The 18,464-nt window shown below is 35.7% G+C and overlaps 4 protein-coding genes across 4 annotated transcripts; 2 read left to right on the top strand and 2 right to left on the bottom strand.

Moving 5' to 3' along the window:
• The first annotated feature begins 2,186 nt into the window (after positions 1 to 2,186).
• Positions 2,187 to 5,621, top strand: LOC110377629 (proteasome subunit beta type-5). The gene is made up of 6 exons (XM_021336573.3): positions 2,187 to 2,418; positions 2,502 to 2,603; positions 3,026 to 3,125; positions 3,754 to 3,947; positions 4,863 to 5,001; positions 5,421 to 5,621. Exons 1-6 carry the CDS (start codon positions 2,275 to 2,277, stop codon positions 5,582 to 5,584), a joined length of 843 nt encoding a protein of 280 aa, XP_021192248.3. The 5' UTR covers positions 2,187 to 2,274; the 3' UTR covers positions 5,585 to 5,621.
• Positions 5,622 to 5,949: 328 nt separating this feature from the next.
• On the bottom strand, positions 5,950 to 10,193 carry LOC110377630 (probable enoyl-CoA hydratase). Its single transcript, XM_064041356.1, has 6 exons — positions 9,947 to 10,193; positions 9,419 to 9,651; positions 7,804 to 7,954; positions 7,205 to 7,354; positions 6,645 to 6,842; positions 5,950 to 6,283 (listed from the first exon to the last, which is right to left on the bottom strand). The coding sequence occupies exons 1-6, from the start codon at positions 10,107 to 10,109 to the stop codon at positions 6,153 to 6,155; spliced, it is 1,026 nt and encodes a 341-aa protein (XP_063897426.1). The 5' UTR covers positions 10,110 to 10,193; the 3' UTR covers positions 5,950 to 6,152.
• A 236-nt stretch (positions 10,194 to 10,429) lies between these two features.
• Positions 10,430 to 15,004, top strand: Der-1 (Derlin-1). Its single transcript, XM_064041357.1, has 5 exons — positions 10,430 to 10,821; positions 11,424 to 11,627; positions 12,015 to 12,163; positions 12,795 to 12,905; positions 13,422 to 15,004. The coding sequence occupies exons 1-5, from the start codon at positions 10,669 to 10,671 to the stop codon at positions 13,555 to 13,557; spliced, it is 753 nt and encodes a 250-aa protein (XP_063897427.1). The 5' UTR covers positions 10,430 to 10,668; the 3' UTR covers positions 13,558 to 15,004.
• A 268-nt stretch (positions 15,005 to 15,272) lies between these two features.
• Positions 15,273 to 17,347, bottom strand: LOC110377624 (NADH dehydrogenase [ubiquinone] 1 beta subcomplex subunit 9). The gene is made up of 3 exons (XM_021336569.3): positions 17,188 to 17,347; positions 16,462 to 16,604; positions 15,273 to 15,515 (listed from the first exon to the last, which is right to left on the bottom strand). Exons 1-3 carry the CDS (start codon positions 17,337 to 17,339, stop codon positions 15,322 to 15,324), a joined length of 489 nt encoding a protein of 162 aa, XP_021192244.2. The 5' UTR covers positions 17,340 to 17,347; the 3' UTR covers positions 15,273 to 15,321.
• Positions 17,348 to 18,464: the final 1,117 nt, after the last annotated feature.

The raw sequence follows: 18,464 nt of genomic DNA, 5'->3' as shown, positions 1-18,464 counted from the left end.
AAACCGTATCGTGTCGCGTGACAACCGGCCGAGTCGCCGCCGTTTCCTATGGGAAACAAACTGCTCCCCCCCCTCACCCCTCCTCTGTCAGCCCGACCTTCTGACGGCCTTAGGCACGAGAACTGACGAATTGCAACCATGCACCGCGGGAATGCGTTAATCAGTCCTAAAATGGGGTGTGTGTTACACCGAAATGTAGCGCGATGCGTCTGTTCGCCGAAAACTTTTGCTCGCAACGACAGAAAGGAAGTTTGACTATTTTTATTGTATGTTAATTTTAACCTCCCCACTCAGAGTCATTTAATGGTTACTTAAGCCTTTCCTTAGTGAAGGATTTGTATGACATTCCGTCACTAAGGAGTGACTTAAGTAATCATTAAATGTCTCTGAGTGGGGAGGTAAGTATTACAGCAAATATAAGGCTTCTATTTGCCAGCCTTATTCAATGCCAATCAAATTACATGAGAATGATGATAGATACCTACTTAGCACTCTAGGAGAAATAATATCCAATACAATCAAATATTTAATGAAAAGCTCTTTTCACCAACTTCAAAAAAAGGATCATCTCAGTGCCTCACGACAATACTTGAGATTATCATAGATGGTTTCTAAGAAGACAGGCTTACCACAATAAAAAAACTAATAATAAGTACTAAACATTTACTTCCAGTTTTTCACCAAACATGACCTCTGCATCCTCATCGGTGTGACAGTGATCCTCTAAATCTCACAATTTCAACTTTCGGGGCTATCATTTGTGCGCTAGGTGCGTATCCCCAGTCGTGACTCTCCCGCGATACACAACACGATTTCTGAATTTATTTGACGCAAACCTTTGATGTGGGTGATGTTGGCGCCACAAATTTCGACAAAACACATAATTTTCTGGATTTGAGATAAATGTACGTTTGTAAGATGTATTTTTTCTGTTAACGCCCTTTAAACTTGAAGGTTTAAAGTTCGAAACGTTTTAAATTATAGTCCTGGTCGTCAGAGCCGGGTTAGTCGAGGAATGGTATTGTCGGATTATGAATAAGTTTGCGAACCAAATAAAAGACGAAAAAAACATAGTACCTATAATGTCGGGACAATGTCGGGACATTATACTAGATGCTGGATAAAACAAAATCTATATTAACATAAATAAATAAAACTTAAAGCTTATAAAGGGCATCGAAATTGGGTCCTTATCGTTGACACCCGTCAGTGTACCCAATAGGCTACTGCACAAGAAGGCACCTGATATGTTGTGATTTTCTCAGAAAACTATAAATCTGGTCAACATAGAACCTAAATAGAGGATTTTCTCTTCCATACAAATGCTATGTAATAAAATACGTATATATGATAAACATTCCACAGCGTCACAATAACATCTTGATAACTTTCCAAACTGACCAACAACTGACTAATATATAAATTATACAAACGCTATCTTATATCTTAGATATAATGACAGACTTTAAACTGAGGAGCTTCGAATAATATCGACAAGCTGATCCTATCGCTCTGACTCATAGCGTAATGATAGCTTTGCTAACTTCTACGCTATTTATTAGGCACAGTTCGTATTCGGTGAATTTTATAATGTTTTCGACTGAACGATTCTTTGAATTGGTTTATAACTGATAATTTTTGTGGACGAACTATTCATTAACGAATTATGCCATAGATTCGATTGTTGAGTTTCTTTATTGGTTGAAATTAAACGTGTGTTGGTCAGTTTATGGTCTAGAGAAGATTCAGGTTTGTGAAAATAAAATAACATCTTAAACACCATTCTCCTTACAGTTATTTCTTTGATCTGAGTATTTATCTATCTAAGTATTGTTTATTCTAATAATTCGGAACACTTTTTTCAGTTCCATACCTCAATTTCGATGAAGAACAACTTTGCATATTTTATAAGCTGCTAGTGACATCTATTAGGGAGTAGCACTACTACTCAAATTTTCTAACTACACCTCGGTGACGCTAGATGGCATTAAATAGGCATGGTTACATACTGTTACTCAATTCACAGTAAAAAACAAGCTCTACTTAATATATAATTTTCTGTTAAACATTTTAGATTTATCTCATCAGAAAAAAGACAATTTTAGAATACCTTTATTTCATTAATTTCCTCATTTGTAGTGGCAACAATTGTGGTATTTTTTTATGAATTCAACATCAAACATTAAATGTCAAACTTGACAAATCGGCGTTTTTGAAGAAATCGCTTGTCATTCATCCAACACAGAAAAGTTTACTTGAATTCACAAAACAAAAATGGCTTTACTTGATTTCTGCCGTTTAGACGAGAAAATTAACTTGAAACCCGTCGATTCTCTCGCTTCTTTCCAAAATGACGTCGTTGGATACAGCGAAAACTTCTTGAACAGTGCACAACTCGCAACGCCGCCGTTTGCAAACGTAAGTAGAAGGTTATGGTGCTCCAAAAACGTATTAATTTCCTTTGTTTTATGTGTATTACTGTTGTTTTCTCCTGTTTGCAGCCTGTAGAAACCCTTGCGCAGTTCAACCAGAAAGATGAGACTGGGAAAGCGATCAAAATCAACTTCGATCACGGTACCACTACTCTTGGCTTCCGTTACAAGGTAAAACTCACAATTTCACTATTATTTAGAAATAGCTTGCACTCAAATGTTCATTATCTCAAAACTACTTACTAACTTAACTAAGAATTACAGTCAACTTTATCTTAATCGATTAGTACTTTGTCAACAAAAGCAAGTCTGCCACAAAATTTGTTTTATACATAATATCATGTTCTATCATCATAGAATCTTGCAGTAGAACTTTAAAAATGTTCATAAAACTATTCATGACAATGCTAAAATGCATCATCATCCAAATCTAGTCACATAAATTTTGAGTGCATACTCCTGTCACTTTAATTTACATTAGGTGGATAATATGCATTATCACTGTTTTAGCATACCTTATTCACAAGGCAAACAAATTTAGGGTCTACCACTCAATTGTACAGTGCATTAAGAAGAGCTATTTTAACCTTTAGGGTGGAGTACTACTGGCCGTAGACTCCCGAGCCACCGGTGGTCAGTTCATCGGCTCACAGTCCATGAAGAAGATTGTGGAGATCAATGACTACTTGCTTGGTAAGTTTAATCACTACAGATTAATTAAATACATACATGAATACATAGATATGGATTTAAAACTGCAATATGTATCAAAAACTGCAATATATATCAAAAACTGCAATATGTATCAAAAACTGCAATACATATAAAAAACTGCAATATGTATCATGTGTTGTGACGTTACATATTATATAAATGTTTGGATCTTTCACAGTACATAAACTGAAATTTGCTGTTCTGTAAAATTATATACACTTACACAAAAGCCGATTTTGTTTTAGTCGTGCACATTGTTTTTATTTAATTATGAGATTTACTGGCATAAACAACTAAACAACAAGAAATAATCAATTTAAACAAAACTGAACCACCTTTTCAATTCAATCTTTGTCAATTCAATTCAAAACTTCACCACTATCTAGTGAAAGTTAATTATGCTTTTGCACTAAAAGGGCTGAATTAAGACAGAAAATCGTTCTAATAAACAAGCCCTACAAGAGTCCAAAATCAGCTCCACATTTCTCATCATCATTTCAGCCATAGGACGTCCACTGCTGAACATAGGCCTCCCCCTTAGATCTCCACAGATACCTGTTGGGGTCAACCTGCACCCAACATTTCTCATAATCATATTATCACTCAGGTACTCTCGCCGGTGGTGCAGCCGACTGTGTCTACTGGGACCGCGTGCTCGCAAAGCAATGTCGCCTCTACGAGCTGCGCAATAGGGAGCGTATCTCTGTGGCGGCTGCCAGCAAGCTGATGGCTAACATGGTGTATAACTACAAGGGCATGGGGCTTAGCATGGGGATGATGCTCGCTGGTGTTGATAAGAGGGTGAGTTCTCGTCTTCGCAAATTTTTTATACAAAAATAAAAAATATGGATTAGTCACTATACTATAGTAAATAAACTCTTTTGATGTTACATCATTTTACTCAAAGTGGAGACTGGAGCCAACCTAAGTTCGTCAAAATTATTAAATTATCGCACATTCGCTACAAAACTCCAGATTTCAAAAGTCAATATTGTTGAGAATCACAACTCAAGCAGTATTTGTCAAAAAATAATGCACTGACATAATCTGTACCTACAACTAGTATCTGACTTTTCATTATGCTCCTTCTCCACCTGCGTTAGCGTTAACGTTAATGTCAATGGCCAACTACACGTTACTTATTGCATTAAAAATGCGTGTTGGCTACACTTAGGTACAATTCCGCAAAGAGTTAATCCCTCATGAAGTAACGCGTTAACACACATTAAAGAGGTTAAACTCAGACACACAAAATAATTCTAAAAACTAAAGCTTTCTCATTTGACCATTCCATTATCGTGCTCGTAAAATGCAGTTACAACTTAAAGTATCTACACTTGTCCTTGCATGCGTGCAATGAGATGGCATTAATGTAGCCAACACGACTAAGCGCGCTAAGCTACGCACTAAAACCCTTTGATGTGTCAAAAAAACCGACACCCGAGTTATCGCTTAACGTTTAATGCTATTAATAATGCCATTTGTATAAAATGCCATTAAAACGTTAGCCACATCTGCGTTACGCCAAAATTTTACGCGTTAAAACGCAGGTGGAGCAGTAGCATAAGAGCCTACAAAGTCCTATTTGTGATAAAAAATTTTGACTTCGATTTTGAAGAACACAACAATGATCCATTGATCTAAGTTCCATCAATCTCTTCCAGATCAATTGATATCTTGATCTATACTATATTATATTCGTAATATTATTTCCAGGGAGCTCAACTGTACTACGTGGACTCGGAAGGCACGCGCACTCCCGGCAAGGTGTTCTCGGTGGGCTCGGGCTCCGTGTACGCGTTCGGTGTGCTCGACAGCGGATACAGCTGGGACTTGTCTGATAAGGATGCACAAGGTAACTAGTAACATCCCTTTCTCTAAAAAAAGAATATTTTTCACTTTGTTAAATGTAACCAGATTGAGGAATGCTCAATGGAGATGTGTGAACACCTCCATCCGAACATTTTGGTGCGTAACTTTTTTAGCAGATTTTGCGTTATGATATTTTCGCTAGTCATTTTGTTCTCCGTGAATGCAACACACTTACAGCGGTTTTACACTGGCGGATTTGACACTCGTTTAGTTTCGAGTGACAACGCTGGGTTCGTATAGATGCGACAACATCTTGCTTGACATCGGAATCTGATGACGGTCTTCCATATTCCTGTAATTTCTGCCAAATTTGGAAGATTTAACGCTCACTCGCACGTGACAAGTGCGAGGTTTCATAAGGTTTTATGTAAAAAACGATGTGCATCCTATTTTTTCTTCCAGAGCTCGGGCGCCGCGCCATCTACCACGCGACTCACCGCGACGCGTATTCAGGCGGTATCATCCGAGTCTACCACATCAGCGAGAAGGGATGGGTCAACATCTCCAACGAGGACTGCTCCGAACTGCATTACAAATATGCCGCCGAAAAGGGCAATGAAGTTTAGGTTGTAATTTAAAATAATAAAAAACTGCTATTTGTAATTAGCTGTTCTTTTTTCCCCACTGGCAACCCTTTTAAAGTGAATGCTAAATGTTTTCATAAAAGTTTTTACCTAATAAGTTGATAGGTCTTATCTCTCGCGGTTGTAATATACTTTGGCGTAATTTTTTGTCTTTGTTTTACTTCGAAGGTTCTTACGATTTAAACGTGAAGTCATATTTGTGAAATGCTGCCTGAATTATTGGATGCCCTAATGAGCTGTACCTATGTATTTTATATCTGTATTTACAAAATCCAATCAATAAAGATTACATGACTTCAACTAATCTTCTTGTTTGCATACTGAATGGGAGAAATGAAACCAAAAAGTCCGTTTTAGAAGTTTGTGCTAACATATTTTAATAAACAAGTGCAGTTAGTACATTTACATACTTAAAATCAACCATTAGAATGACTAGCTTAACAATACAAATGCCTTTGGCTCAACTTTGGCCAAGCGGTTTACTATTGTCCACTTGTAAACAACCTTATTTATAAATCAAACAGTCTTATATTTACAACACTTGAAACTATTAAGATTTAATATTATCTTCTTTTTCTTTCTGCTTTATTTTTATGGTGACTTCATCTGAAGTTTCTTCGAGCTCCCAGTCTTTTAGCTCGACCTCTGTTAGCTTGTAGAATTTACCGTGTTTGCCTATACCTGGGAAAAGAATAAATAAAAGAATATGTTAAAATGAAGACCAAAGATATGTAAAATATTGTAATTTATATGAAGTATATTATATACAAGTAAGCTCTATCCCGCAGATTCCCCCACTGTCGAGGGGAACTTATTCCCATACCCGGTCAAAATATAACCTGTTACTAGGGATAGTCTTCACTTCCCAACAGTAAAAAGGTTTTTTTTTTATTTTGGAAATAATTGAATTAATAGTTTCGAAGCCTTAAGGGCAGAAACAAACCAATAAAAAAATATATTAAGTGTAGATGATTATTTCTAAAGAATATAGTCATCGCACTTCAATTTGAAGACCACAGTCTACCGTGCAAATACTACAAACCTGCTTGAAACTTCTTGACTCCTTCCTTCATATCTTCGATGGCGTTACCAAGTAAGCTGTTCATGATAGCCTCGTCTCTCATGCTCTCCTCACTGTTGGGGTTCAGCTGAGAGTTGATGGCCGCCATCTTGTCCATGACCATCGCGTTTGAAGGGAACTTTACTAGAGATTTGGCTAGCTTTATTGCTTCGCCTAGAGCTGAAAATAATATATTTAAAATTGGATTAAACCTTTATTGATAATTTTTACTATCATCGAATATTTGGTAGGATATAGATAAACCATAGAAAATATTTTATGCAGTTGTGGATAATGTATTTATTATTTTTACAGATGATGTTAATTTCAGCTTAGTTTAAGTTTAATTTAAAATAATTTTACGATTAACGCTTAATCCTTCTGAGTGCGAGAGAAGGCCTATGCCCAGTAGAGGGACAACCAAAACAACTGATGATGATCTTTATAAGAAAAAAACAATTCTTTTATTCAAATTTTCTAGTAAACTGTACAGTCTACAGTAGAGTACCAGAAATACATGTTAGTTATCACGTAATTTTTACCTGTGCCAGTAGAAGTGAGTTTGCAAGCCAGTCCCAGCCGGTGAGCGTCTACTCCTGTGATCAGTCTGCCAGTGATGAGCAGATCCAGTGCAGGGGACAGCCCAATCAGAGACGTCAGTTTACGAGCGCCAAATAACGACTGGGGGACTCCTGTAATTTGTTGTAAATGAGTAAGACAAGACAACAAGACTAACACTATAAAATACCTCACGTCATTCAATGACGTGAGGTATTTTATAGGACGATACTGATGTTTTACAGTGGAAGACGAACGCTGCGTTGAATCCAAATAAAATTGGCATTTGGGCAAGAGGTGGATGGCAGAATGTTACTTTTTTACAGTTATATCACATCTTGAATGTAGTAATTTAGTCAGATTTTCTTGGATATTTAAACAATGTATTACATTGCACCAATTAGTAATCTAAACATTTAATAAATGTTAGTTTTCTTATTGTAAGCGAACTTCCTTACATACCCTTTGGCACCCAAAAAGTCAGATTTGAATATTCTGTTTGTTATAGTATAAGTTAGATATGTTATACCCCACACCAAAAACCCAGCCCATATGATCTATGTGAAAAGACAAACATACATACCAAACCTCCTTCCGAGGCATCCCAGTATGGCTGTATCCTCAATAACACGCAGGTCACACGAGAGTGCGAGCTCAAAGCCTTCAGCCACCGCATACCCTGAGACCGCAGCTATTGTGATCTTGTCGCACAGAGGACGACGCTCTAGGCGCATCTGGTGAATGAAGAGAAGGTTTATCAATTTGATGAAAACCAAAATATTAAAATATACCTAGATTTGTCAAAAATTCGTGGTGGCCTAGTGGGTAAAGAACTAACCTCTCGAGTATGAGGGCCTGGGTTCGATTCCAGGTCAGGCAAGTACCAATGCAACTTTTCTAAGTTTGTATGTACTTTCTAAGTATATCTTGGACACCAATGGCTGATAAAAAGGTGAAGGAAAACATCTTGAGGAAACCTGGACTATATAGTCTGAAATCACCAACCCGCATTGAGCAAGCGTGGTGATTAATGCTCAATCCTTCTCTGTGTGAGAGGAGGCCTGTGCTCAGCAGTGGGACGATAAATAGGCTGTAACAGTAACCTAGATTTGTAAAGTTCATATGTATATTTTAAATGTTAAATGTATCTTGGCTTGGACACAAATGACTGAACGAAAACATAGTTGAAAAAACCTGAACTTTAAAGTCTGAATTTGTAAATCTGCATTCAAGGGTGGTTATTAACGGATATTCCTTCTCTGTGTGAGCAAAGGCCTGTTCTTCACAGTGGGACAGTAAAAAGGCAGATAATGAATCATCATCAATAAATATTTATAATATCATCAAGTAATTAACTGTAAACATTGATGTATTATTCTTAATGATCAATACTTCGTAGAAAGGCCTTGTGATTCATCAGTAAATCTATGCAAATAAAAATATCCTCGATCTCTACATTAATATGATATTAAATAATTTTCTTTTCACTTATCATAAGGACCTAGTTTTTATACTCCATTTGAATAGACAATTAACTAGAGGTAAACAATATTCACGTAACTTTTTATTAAAATACTTCTTTTAAAATAAAATACAGTCAAAAATGTATGTAAATACAGTACATAACAATTACTAAACCAATTAAATCATTATTGTATGCAGTAGTTTATTTGTTTTATGTGAATTCGTGTTAACAGTCCTATTAAGATTGTACAAGTAGGAGTATAAATGGTTAACCAAGAAATCAGTAAATCAAATCAACTTTTGTAACGCATTCAGTCAAGAGCTAATAGCCGAAACATTATAAAAACTCATTTTAACTCTTATTTATTCACTTGCTCTAACAAAAAATAGAAACATGGAATACAGTGTTAAATTCTTTGTATACCCTTTACTTACTTTATTGCAAAACTTTATCGCAAGCAGTGAAAACCTAATAACCAATATTTGTGAAACTTTGCCAATTAGTGTTAGAGTTTTTCTATATGTAATTTTTCTGATAAATACCATTAATTATTACTGTGAAACATTTGTGAGAGCGATCCGTGGCTTATTTAAAAAGCCATAAAATATATAGTGCTTTGTTTGTGCATAAAACACTAGTACTCAGCTGCATCCGGTTAGACTGGAAACCGACACCAACATAGTTGGGAAAAGGCTCAGGATGGTGCTTTGTACAGCTTTTTTAGTTTACTCACCGCTGCGTCTTTAAGGTTATGGTAACCGACTGTGCCAATATCGTTCATGTTGAAGCCCGAGCAGAAGGATCCACCTTCTCCGTTGAAAACCAAGACTTTTGCTTCCGGATCTTTGTCAAAAGCATTTATGGCTTCTGTCATTTCCTGAAGAGTGGCGATGTCCAGGCTGTTACGTGTTGGCTGGCGGTCGATGTTCAGTGTCGTGATCTGCCCAAATTTCTCGACAACAACGTCTGCAAGATATTTAAAATTTTATATTAATTATACATTAATGATGATGTTAATTGTAGTTCAGCTTTAGCGTCTAGTGCCAGTAAGACTAGCAAGCTAGACTGTAAGTAAAATAAAATGTGTATAATGTATAAAGTTTTAACATTAGAGAGTTAATCATGCTAATGTATTTTGTATAGAGTATTATGTAGTTAAATTATGAATTGAGATACAAAACACAATTTAAATTCTACTGTTATGACAATATTTTACGTAAGTTTAATATACTGTTACAAAAATATATAATTTTAACCTCACTTTTTTTTTGTACTTCAATTTTTTCCGATTCTTTTGGTTCATGCTCCTCCGGTTTATCCTTTACAGCTGCTTTAGCTTGAGAATCACTGGAACATAATCGCACTGCATACCGTTGCATAGATATATTAGTTACAGAAATTAATCTTTTCAGAAGAACTCTCATTTTGTCGGTAATCAGCAATTCAATTCCAAAACAAAACAATAAAATCCCTCGTCGTTCTCATCCGATGCGAGCGAGAAAGTGAACAATTGTCAATTATGTCAATGTCAAAATAGTACAAAGTTGACATATTGACATTAGACATACCAGTGTCATTTGTCCTGAAACAAAACATATTTTTTGCATTGTTTTAATAGTGTTAAAGTAAATAAAACTGAAAACATAAAACAATTAATTGTTTCTTGACACTATCTTGAGTATAACATTCGAAATGATATAACAACAAACAAGCCAGGTATTAAATTCAATATTAAATGCAACCGCAACGTAGCAACACCGAAGCGAATTGTCAAAAACAACAAAATCATCCTCTTGTCTTGTTGGTTGAATATTCTCGACAAATTCTCTAAGTACACGTGTACCTACAATTTAATGTTAATAATTTCATCATTAGTATCTATTTATGGTCAAAAGATCGCTGAGTGTTGTGGTCTAGAGTGTTGTGGAAACTGTTTGTAACCTTTTTCGTTTGTGACCCAATTGTTTGTGTTTACATACTAAAATGTCTGAATTTCGGGACTGGTACCAGAGTGTACCGTTCTTCACTCGTTACTGGCTGACTTTGACAATAGGACTTAGTTTATTGGGCCGCTTTGGACTGCTAAACTATTACCACTTGGTACTCGACTTCTATGCCATAGTCAATAACTTCCAGGTAAGGAAAATGTTGAAATAATTAGCTTAATCTATCCAATTTATATACCTAACAATATCTTTATGGTGTTTGTATATTACACCATAAAAACAGCAATTACATTGTGATATGACTTCATCAAAATAAAAGAAGTTAAAAGTTACACCAGTCATCTAGTCAATAAAAGCATAAATACTGTAACCATCTTCAACAGTCCTAAAAAGTAGTAGTTAATGTTCAAACAGTATACTAACAGAATAAATGCAATGGAATGCCACAAAAACATTGTAATTCTGACAATAAAATTTGCCTCACTTGCTTTTGAATGTACTGATAACAAGCAACTTTGAGTTTTATATCTTTAGATTTCACCTTATTTGAAGTTATAACATTCTTATTAACCTATATTTTTTTATTTGCCTGTAAGCTAGGCTAAAGTCTTTCAACCATACTGTCTGTCATAGTTTTTATTACTTTCTTAGGTTTATTTTAAAGTTTTCTCTTATTTATTTACTATCTTGAATTCATAACTTTTAATTGAATCCATAAAGCCCAAAGGAATAAGTTAAATAAAACTGAAACTTCAATAAGATTTCAATTATGGAACTTTTTTCTTTCCACAGATATGGCGGCCGCTGACAGCATTATTCTTCTACCCGATCAGTCCAGGCTCTGGTTTCCACTTCCTGATCAACTGCTACTTCTTGTACAACTACTCGCAGAGACTTGAGATGGGAATGTTTGCCGGAAAACCTGCGGACTACTTCTATATGCTGCTGTTTAACTGGGCTTGCTGTGTGTTTGTTGGACTGCTTGTTGGCTTGCCTGTGAGTATCATAATATTCTAATAAAGCTAAAAAATTATGGTTCATCTTGGAAAGCTATACTAATGTGATAAAGCTAGAGATATTGTTTGTTAGAAAGCCCTGATCTTGAGATGAGATCATACAATTCAGTGCAGTAGCTATTAGGCATTTGAACAGGATTTGAAAATTCTTTAATATTAAATAACCCAGCTCTCAGATCTATATCACTGTAGCTAAAATAGTCCAGAATCAAACCGATGATTCCACATTTTTTTGTAAATAATTGACGCTATCTATCAGATAATACAATGTGAATAGAACATCAAATATTTATTAGAAGACCAAAGACTGGACACCCATACCAACTACAAAAAAAGCTTTAATTACCTTCCTTTCCTTTATTTTCAGATTCTTATGGACCCCATGGTTCTGTCAGTGCTGTATGTCTGGTGCCAGCTGAACAAGGATGTCATCGTATCATTCTGGTTCGGAACTCGGTTCAAGGCTATGTACCTGCCATGGGTACTTCTTGCTTTCAACCTTATCATTAGCGGCGGGTGAGTGTAAACTTTATAGTTTAACCTCTGTAGCTGGTGGTGATAGAATACTGCTTATTAAAGCAAAAAAAATACTTATTTACAAAAATAAACAGTTTTTTTTTTATAATTTAGCTTAAACCTTCTCTTAATTTTGACAAATTCTATACTAGAAACCGTATCGAAATCGGTTCTGCAAAAGGTGAGATAATCGTGCGCATACGTACAGGTCAAACTGAAACCCCTTTTTTCAAAGTCAGTAAAATGGGTATGCTTTGTATATTGATTGCAGTTTCGATACCAAATTGGTACCTAAGGACTAAATAACTATCGGATTTACATATTAGTAGAGATGAGTTAACACTATCGAGGTTATCGTGAACTATATCGTGGGCGATATTGTCGCTCACAATGACTGATTGTAACAGTATCACCGATAGAAATAAAATAATAAAATGAATAAATTTAGTTTTAGTTTTCTTGACAAACTTATTAACAGTAATAAATATGATGTATCATCATAACAAAGGTCACACTTTCAAAAGGCTTGACCAACATGTCTATCTGCTAAACTTATAACACCACTTTTTTTATGGTGTTTTATTTATCACGAGGCATTGAAACTGTATTCTAAGTCTTTGTATTGTTACAGTGGTGTCATGGAACTGCTGGGTATCCTGATCGGTCACCTGTCATTCTTCCTGCTCTTCAAATACCCGCAAGAGTTTGGTGGCCCAGCCCTCCTTACACCTCCTGCTTTCTTGTAAGTATTACTTGCCTTTATTACTGGAAAGATAGGCCATCACCATTTGCCTAGCCTATGTTGGGGTTGGCTTTTTTTTTAACGACGTCAAAAATCATCAAATGATCCCTCCCGCTGTGGATTAGCAGGAGGGAGTGTCAGACTCTTACTGACTAAAAACCGTCGTGTTCCGTCGTTGGCCTTTCATGTGCCAGGGCCGCGGTATCTCGAACAACCCGCAGCCCCGGCAGTTGGGGTTGGCTTCTAGTCTCACCGAAAGCATCTGGGTACGAGTGTGCCACATGGAGTTACTTCCTGTCTTAAATCCTCAACTTAGTTACCTGGGCAACTTAATACCTCTTATTAAGACCGGTTGCCAGACATTAGAAATAGTGAAAGACCTTTTGTCTGTCACTCTGAATTCTGTTTATATATTTCGAAGATTTTAGATTTAGTATCAAGTTTTATGATTATTTTATTGAGTTTTAATGTGTGTACCAAATAAATAAGAAAATTAACTAGTCATTCTTTCTACAGAAAACAGATATTCCCCGACACAAGGTACGTGGGTGGTTTCGGCACCGCGCCCCAGGCTAGGGTGCCCGCGAGGCCGGGCGGGACTGTGTTCGGCGGACACAACTGGGGCAGAGGCCAAGCCCTCGGCGGGAACTGATTGAACAACGTCTAAGTCATATAGTGAGAGACATTTTCTTAGAGAATACCAAGTGTCCCGGTTTCAAGATGTGATTATGGAGTCACTACTGTCATTTTTAACCGCTTGTATAATATAAATTAATTATTAATACGTTGCGTTTTTCTTTGTTTTTATTTTGTTAAGTAATGTTCATGATCACAACTTGAAAGTTAGAGATACGAATGTTTACTATAAAGTTAAAAATATCGATGTTTGGAAAACATATTGTTTTCTGAAAGCTTTATTTGGTGGTGTTTTATATTAACTTTATAGTGGAGTTCATTTTGTGGAATAGGGTTTGTGCTCATTGAAATGTGTTTGTATAAGTATGTAAAGACTCAATGATGATTCTTCATGTTCATATTTTAATAAGAAATATATTTAAAATGTGGATACAGACAGACCCGAGACTGTTATTTTATTCCCTATCACTTACCTATGTAATATATGGACTTCATGTACCGCTTAAAGAAATTTTTCTTTCATTATATTTAGTGCAATATAGATGAAATTTTTCTTTCATTATATTTAGTGCAATATAGATGAAGTTTTTTTTATTGAACAAGAATCATATCGACTTGGTACCTACTGTCTGTCTGAATACACAAAAAAGATATGTATGGAACTAAGAAAATGCTATGTTTTAAATCTGCTCAAAGGTTTCTATGTTATTCAAAATCGAATTATTGTTTAATTAATTACATTATTTTTTGTTACTGATGCATAAGGCTATATTTAAATGAATTATTAACACATGGCTCCGAAATGAAGCACACAGATTACTTTGTAATAATAAATCTATTAACAATATATAATTTTATCTAAAGATAGCATTTTCAGTATACCTTTGTATTACCAACTATGTATAGTAAATATGCAATAATATAACACTTGTCACTTGAAACTAGGTATTGTGTGTGAAAAGTTTATTTTACTGGAATGTAATTATTTTTTTAAATAAGGTAACATGCACACATTTGTGTATATAAGTGTATACAATCAACGAATGGGTTGAAAATGGGAATTTATAAAAGCTCCAGGTGTTCACGTGCGAATCTCGGGAACTCTTGTATGGAAATGGAATAAATAAAGTTGAACATAAAAAAAAATCAAAACCTTCTGCTATTAGGGAAGACCCGTTTCCCATTTTCATAGTTTACGTTAGATTTAGATATTCATTTAGAATTACGCATCTCCACTGAGCCCTGCATTTATTTTTCAAAAAGACTAATATAGAAGGAGTTAGGCCTTTATTTCTATGTCACCCATTCACTTTTCATCCAGTTTCACTGGTACCTGTAATTTCATGAATTGACTCTCAACTCCTAGTCTTTTGACGAAGATTTGAAAATATTATTATCATAGATTAGATATATTTCTGTAACAAAATTGTCAACATTGTTTTAACAATAAAACACAAGGATTATAGATTGGTTTTATTTATCTATCCGTTGGTACTAATATATAAAGAGGAAAGATTTGCTTATTAGTTTGTTTGAATCGAATAGGCTCTGTTACTACTGACCCAATTTGAATATGTAATAATTTCACTGTTCAGAAAGTTAAACTACTATCTGCCCTGAACATGGGTTGTTTTATCTGTGTACAGTAAGAAGTTTCCTTGGGACTGCCCGAGAAACTGCCAGAAATAAACTATTTCTTTGGATTTTGTGAAAAAAGCAATAAAACGACACTTATAAATAAACGAAAATTCACTATATTACACAACTATACAACATCGCATCAGTGCTTCTCATCCTTCTTGTCGGCGGGGCCGTATTCCTTCTCCCACATGGCAATGAACTCTTTCTTGCGTTCCTCTCGGCGCTTGAAGTATTCGGGGTAGTGAGCCTTTTCGAGGGGGTGCCAGTAGTCAATGACCCAGTCGGGGGGAGTTACTACACGCTCGTGGGCCACGCCTCCCACGCTGGTAGCGACTGTGGATGATAAAAGGAAGATTAATATCTAGAGGTGTGTTATGAAATGTACATGTTATATACTGTAATATACAAATCACATTGTCTACAAATGTATATATCAAACAATGTTTAAGTGTCTTTCTTCAGACAGACATGTGTTGCTGGCAAGTTTATTGCGCCACTTCTTCCCAGCAAAAATACCTACAAAGGAAGTGGTGAAGGGTGGGCGTTTTGGGGGCTGTCTTTTGTAAATTCCTGACGTTAAAAAAGTGCAGTCTTGCAGCCAAGTTTGAAAAATGATTTTGATTTGGCACAGAATATTTTCAAATCTATAGATGTATTCTGCAAAAAGTTTAATATTTTTTTAGAAACTTTTGATTTTGTAAAAAGATTAGTATTTTGCTGCCTGACATCAGCATTTAAGAGCAATATTTTCATAGTCTATTCTGCTCCAGTGATGGGCAAGGCAGCCTCCCCTCCCCTCCCCCCCAACCACATGCAGAATATTCAGTTATGAGCAAGGTCTAATCTTACAGATATACTTTGTTAAGTATCTTATTTTCAATTGCACATTGGTACACAATAACTGGCATCAATTTTGAAATAAAAATAATAAGATGTTGTAGAATATCCCTGCTAATATTATAAATGCGAAAGTAACTCTGTCTGTCTGTTACGCTTTCACGTCTGAACCACTGAACTGATTTTAATAAAATTTGGGACAGAGATAGAGTTGACCTTGAGAAAGAACATAGGATAGTTTTTATCCTGGACTTTTGAAGAGTTCCCTTGGAAATGCGATAAACTGAACTTGAACCGGGTGAAAGCTAGTTTTTAAATAAAAATAACAAGATTTTGTAGAATATTTTACACCTAAATACTGCCTGCTATCCCATGTAGCTGAAAGCATTACTTCAGAATAAATATCAGTATTTTAGAAACAATAAAAAGGAGAATATCTTACAGTTTCTGGGAATAGGATGCTGCAACATGAACAATTCATTCTCGCCCTCCTTCAGCAGCTCAACTGCTTTCCTCATGTCGGTGACCTTGGCGTTCTTGTCGAACCTGTCGCGGAGGAGCACCGCTTGGTAACGGTACACATTGCTGGAATGGTATAGAATTTTTTTTATTTATTTGGCAACTAATTGTTTGGTGGTTTCATCCTCCTTGAAGCTGAGAATGATATTACTCTACTATGTCAGTCAATAACTTGACTTTAAAAACAATGAAGGAGAAATTGTGGACTGAATACCTTACTGGCACATTAGGTATCAGTAACAAATAAGTAAATAATAAATACATGTTTTATACTTTAAATATCAACATTGTGTGGGATCAATGTTTACTACCTTATTTCCTACTTTTACAGTGAATTAAATAGATGATTAGAAACTTTTTAGCTACATTCTAATGACTTTAATGCATTTAAAAGTAAAGCAGTACACTGTTTCATTTTATCCAAACACTACTGGGGCTGTGTATTGAAAACAAGACTTTAACAACCTTGCAGGTATTGGAACTTGAATGAGACTTCAAGCGGGCATGCTATTTGCCAAGAAAAGCTTTAAAAATTAAAAAGGTATCTGAAAAATAAAAGTTAGATTGGTTATGTTTCTAAGAATTACGTAACGGGGAAAACAAAGGAAATAAAAGTACGCAGTTGAAAGAAATATGTAGTAAACTTTACCGTCTATCATAGTACGCCTCTAAATTGCGTAGAGCTCTTTTGTAAAGCGAACAAACTTTTTGAGAATGAGTTTTAACACCGAGCAGAGGTAGGTGCGCCATCTTTGTTGTTTTCTGCAATGACAACTGAGTTGTCAAATCAATCAATGTCATGGCACAGATATTTTGTGATGACCATAGACCCTCAGAAACCACAAAACCTAGTTTATGCTACGTACTTTCCTATTTGCTAGATAAAGATTTTCATACGTTTATCTTTACATTTTCGTGGTGGAAAGAAATGCTTGCAAATCTTAAACTCAGGCCCACCGTGTGTGGGGATGCAAAGCGTGCACCGGACGCATGCTGTATTTGAACATCTGTTATGTTGATTAAACAATCCAACCCTTCCAAAACGTGCTCCTTATTTCTTGGTGCAATCGACGTTTCCATCTTCTCCTTTAATTAGCCTTTCCCAGCCCAACCTTCCGCAGCTGGACACTCTATTTCATTTTTTTATCATATTTACACAACAGTTACATATTTATACTATTTACGGACTCGTTGGGTTTTCCTATTACCTACTATTGGTTACTAGCATAGTTTGATTGCTCGCACTAATTTAATACATATTTGGTGAACAATATCCGAAGAGCCTTGAACCGCGGTCGTCAAAGATTTGTTCACATCTGTTACAAGGTCGTCACGCACGCCACAATACATGCAACATCTATCTGCAGTAAAATAACGCATCCGTTCAATAATCTGTCATTTAAAAATTGCATGGTTATGCTCTGAAGCTACCAAAACACAATTTGCGTTGAAGGTTTTTGCAATTTATGGGCTAGTATTACAACATCTCTCGTATTGTATGCACAGCCATCGTTGTCGTGTCATTAGTCAAATTCGTGTAGGTACCTACCTACCTAGTGCCTATACATATTCAATAACGCATCCTCTGCACGTAATATGTGGTCACTGTATTAAAATTAAGCATCATCAGCTGGAGGTCATCATATTTTCTGTTGACCCATCTCGCTACAGATAGCAGAAGAAGTATAGGATAACAATCCTTCTAATTTATACTTAATATTAGCTTCTGCCAGCGTCTCCTATATCCCTTGGAAACTACACGCGCACCCGGATAATTATATTGTAGCTTCCAGTTTATCTAAACTAAATGTTTTTTAAGGAAGTCAGTTAGCTCTTGATATTAGCTCGTTAAAAGAACGGCTTGAGGTGGGCTCTTTCATCAACCCTTATAAAGTAAGTAAAAATTAACGGATGAAGACGGAAATG

The sequence above is a fragment of the Helicoverpa armigera genome, chromosome 25 (assembly GCF_030705265.1).
Source record: "Helicoverpa armigera isolate CAAS_96S chromosome 25, ASM3070526v1, whole genome shotgun sequence".
In the NCBI taxonomy this organism is placed as follows: Eukaryota; Metazoa; Arthropoda; class Insecta; order Lepidoptera; family Noctuidae; genus Helicoverpa; species Helicoverpa armigera.
The sequence above is the reverse complement of the archived record's forward strand: the minus strand, read 5'-3'. Positions and strand labels throughout refer to the sequence as shown.

Bases quoted from the DNA above. Each gene is read 5' to 3' on its own strand.
- Der-1 (XM_064041357.1), top strand. From the start codon at position 10,669: ATGTCTGAATTTCGGGACTGGTACCAGAGTGTACCGTTCTTCACTCGT. The intron at 10,822-11,423 runs GTAAGGAAAATG...TTCTTTCCACAG, and splicing joins CCATAGTCAATAACTTCCAG to ATATGGCGGCCGCTGACAGC. The intron at 12,906-13,421 runs GTAAGTATTACT...TTCTTTCTACAG, and splicing joins CTTACACCTCCTGCTTTCTT to AAAACAGATATTCCCCGACA.
- LOC110377624 (XM_021336569.3), bottom strand. From the start codon at position 17,339: ATGACATTGATTGATTTGACAACTCAGTTGTCATTGCAGAAAACAACA. The intron at 16,605-17,187 runs GTAAAGTTTACT...ATACCATTCCAG, and splicing joins GAGGCGTACTATGATAGACG to CAATGTGTACCGTTACCAAG. The intron at 15,516-16,461 runs GTAAGATATTCT...TATCATCCACAG, and splicing joins GCATCCTATTCCCAGAAACT to TCGCTACCAGCGTGGGAGGC.
- LOC110377630 (XM_064041356.1), bottom strand. From the start codon at position 10,109: ATGAGAGTTCTTCTGAAAAGATTAATTTCTGTAACTAATATATCTATG. The intron at 7,355-7,803 runs GTATGTATGTTT...AACAAATTACAG, and splicing joins ATGCCTCGGAAGGAGGTTTG to GAGTCCCCCAGTCGTTATTT. The intron at 6,284-6,644 runs GTTTGTAGTATT...TTCTTTTCCCAG, and splicing joins AGTCAAGAAGTTTCAAGCAG to GTATAGGCAAACACGGTAAA.
- LOC110377629 (XM_021336573.3), top strand. From the start codon at position 2,275: ATGGCTTTACTTGATTTCTGCCGTTTAGACGAGAAAATTAACTTGAAA. The intron at 3,126-3,753 runs GTAAGTTTAATC...ATTATCACTCAG, and splicing joins GATCAATGACTACTTGCTTG to GTACTCTCGCCGGTGGTGCA. The intron at 5,002-5,420 runs GTAACTAGTAAC...TTTTTCTTCCAG, and splicing joins GTCTGATAAGGATGCACAAG to AGCTCGGGCGCCGCGCCATC.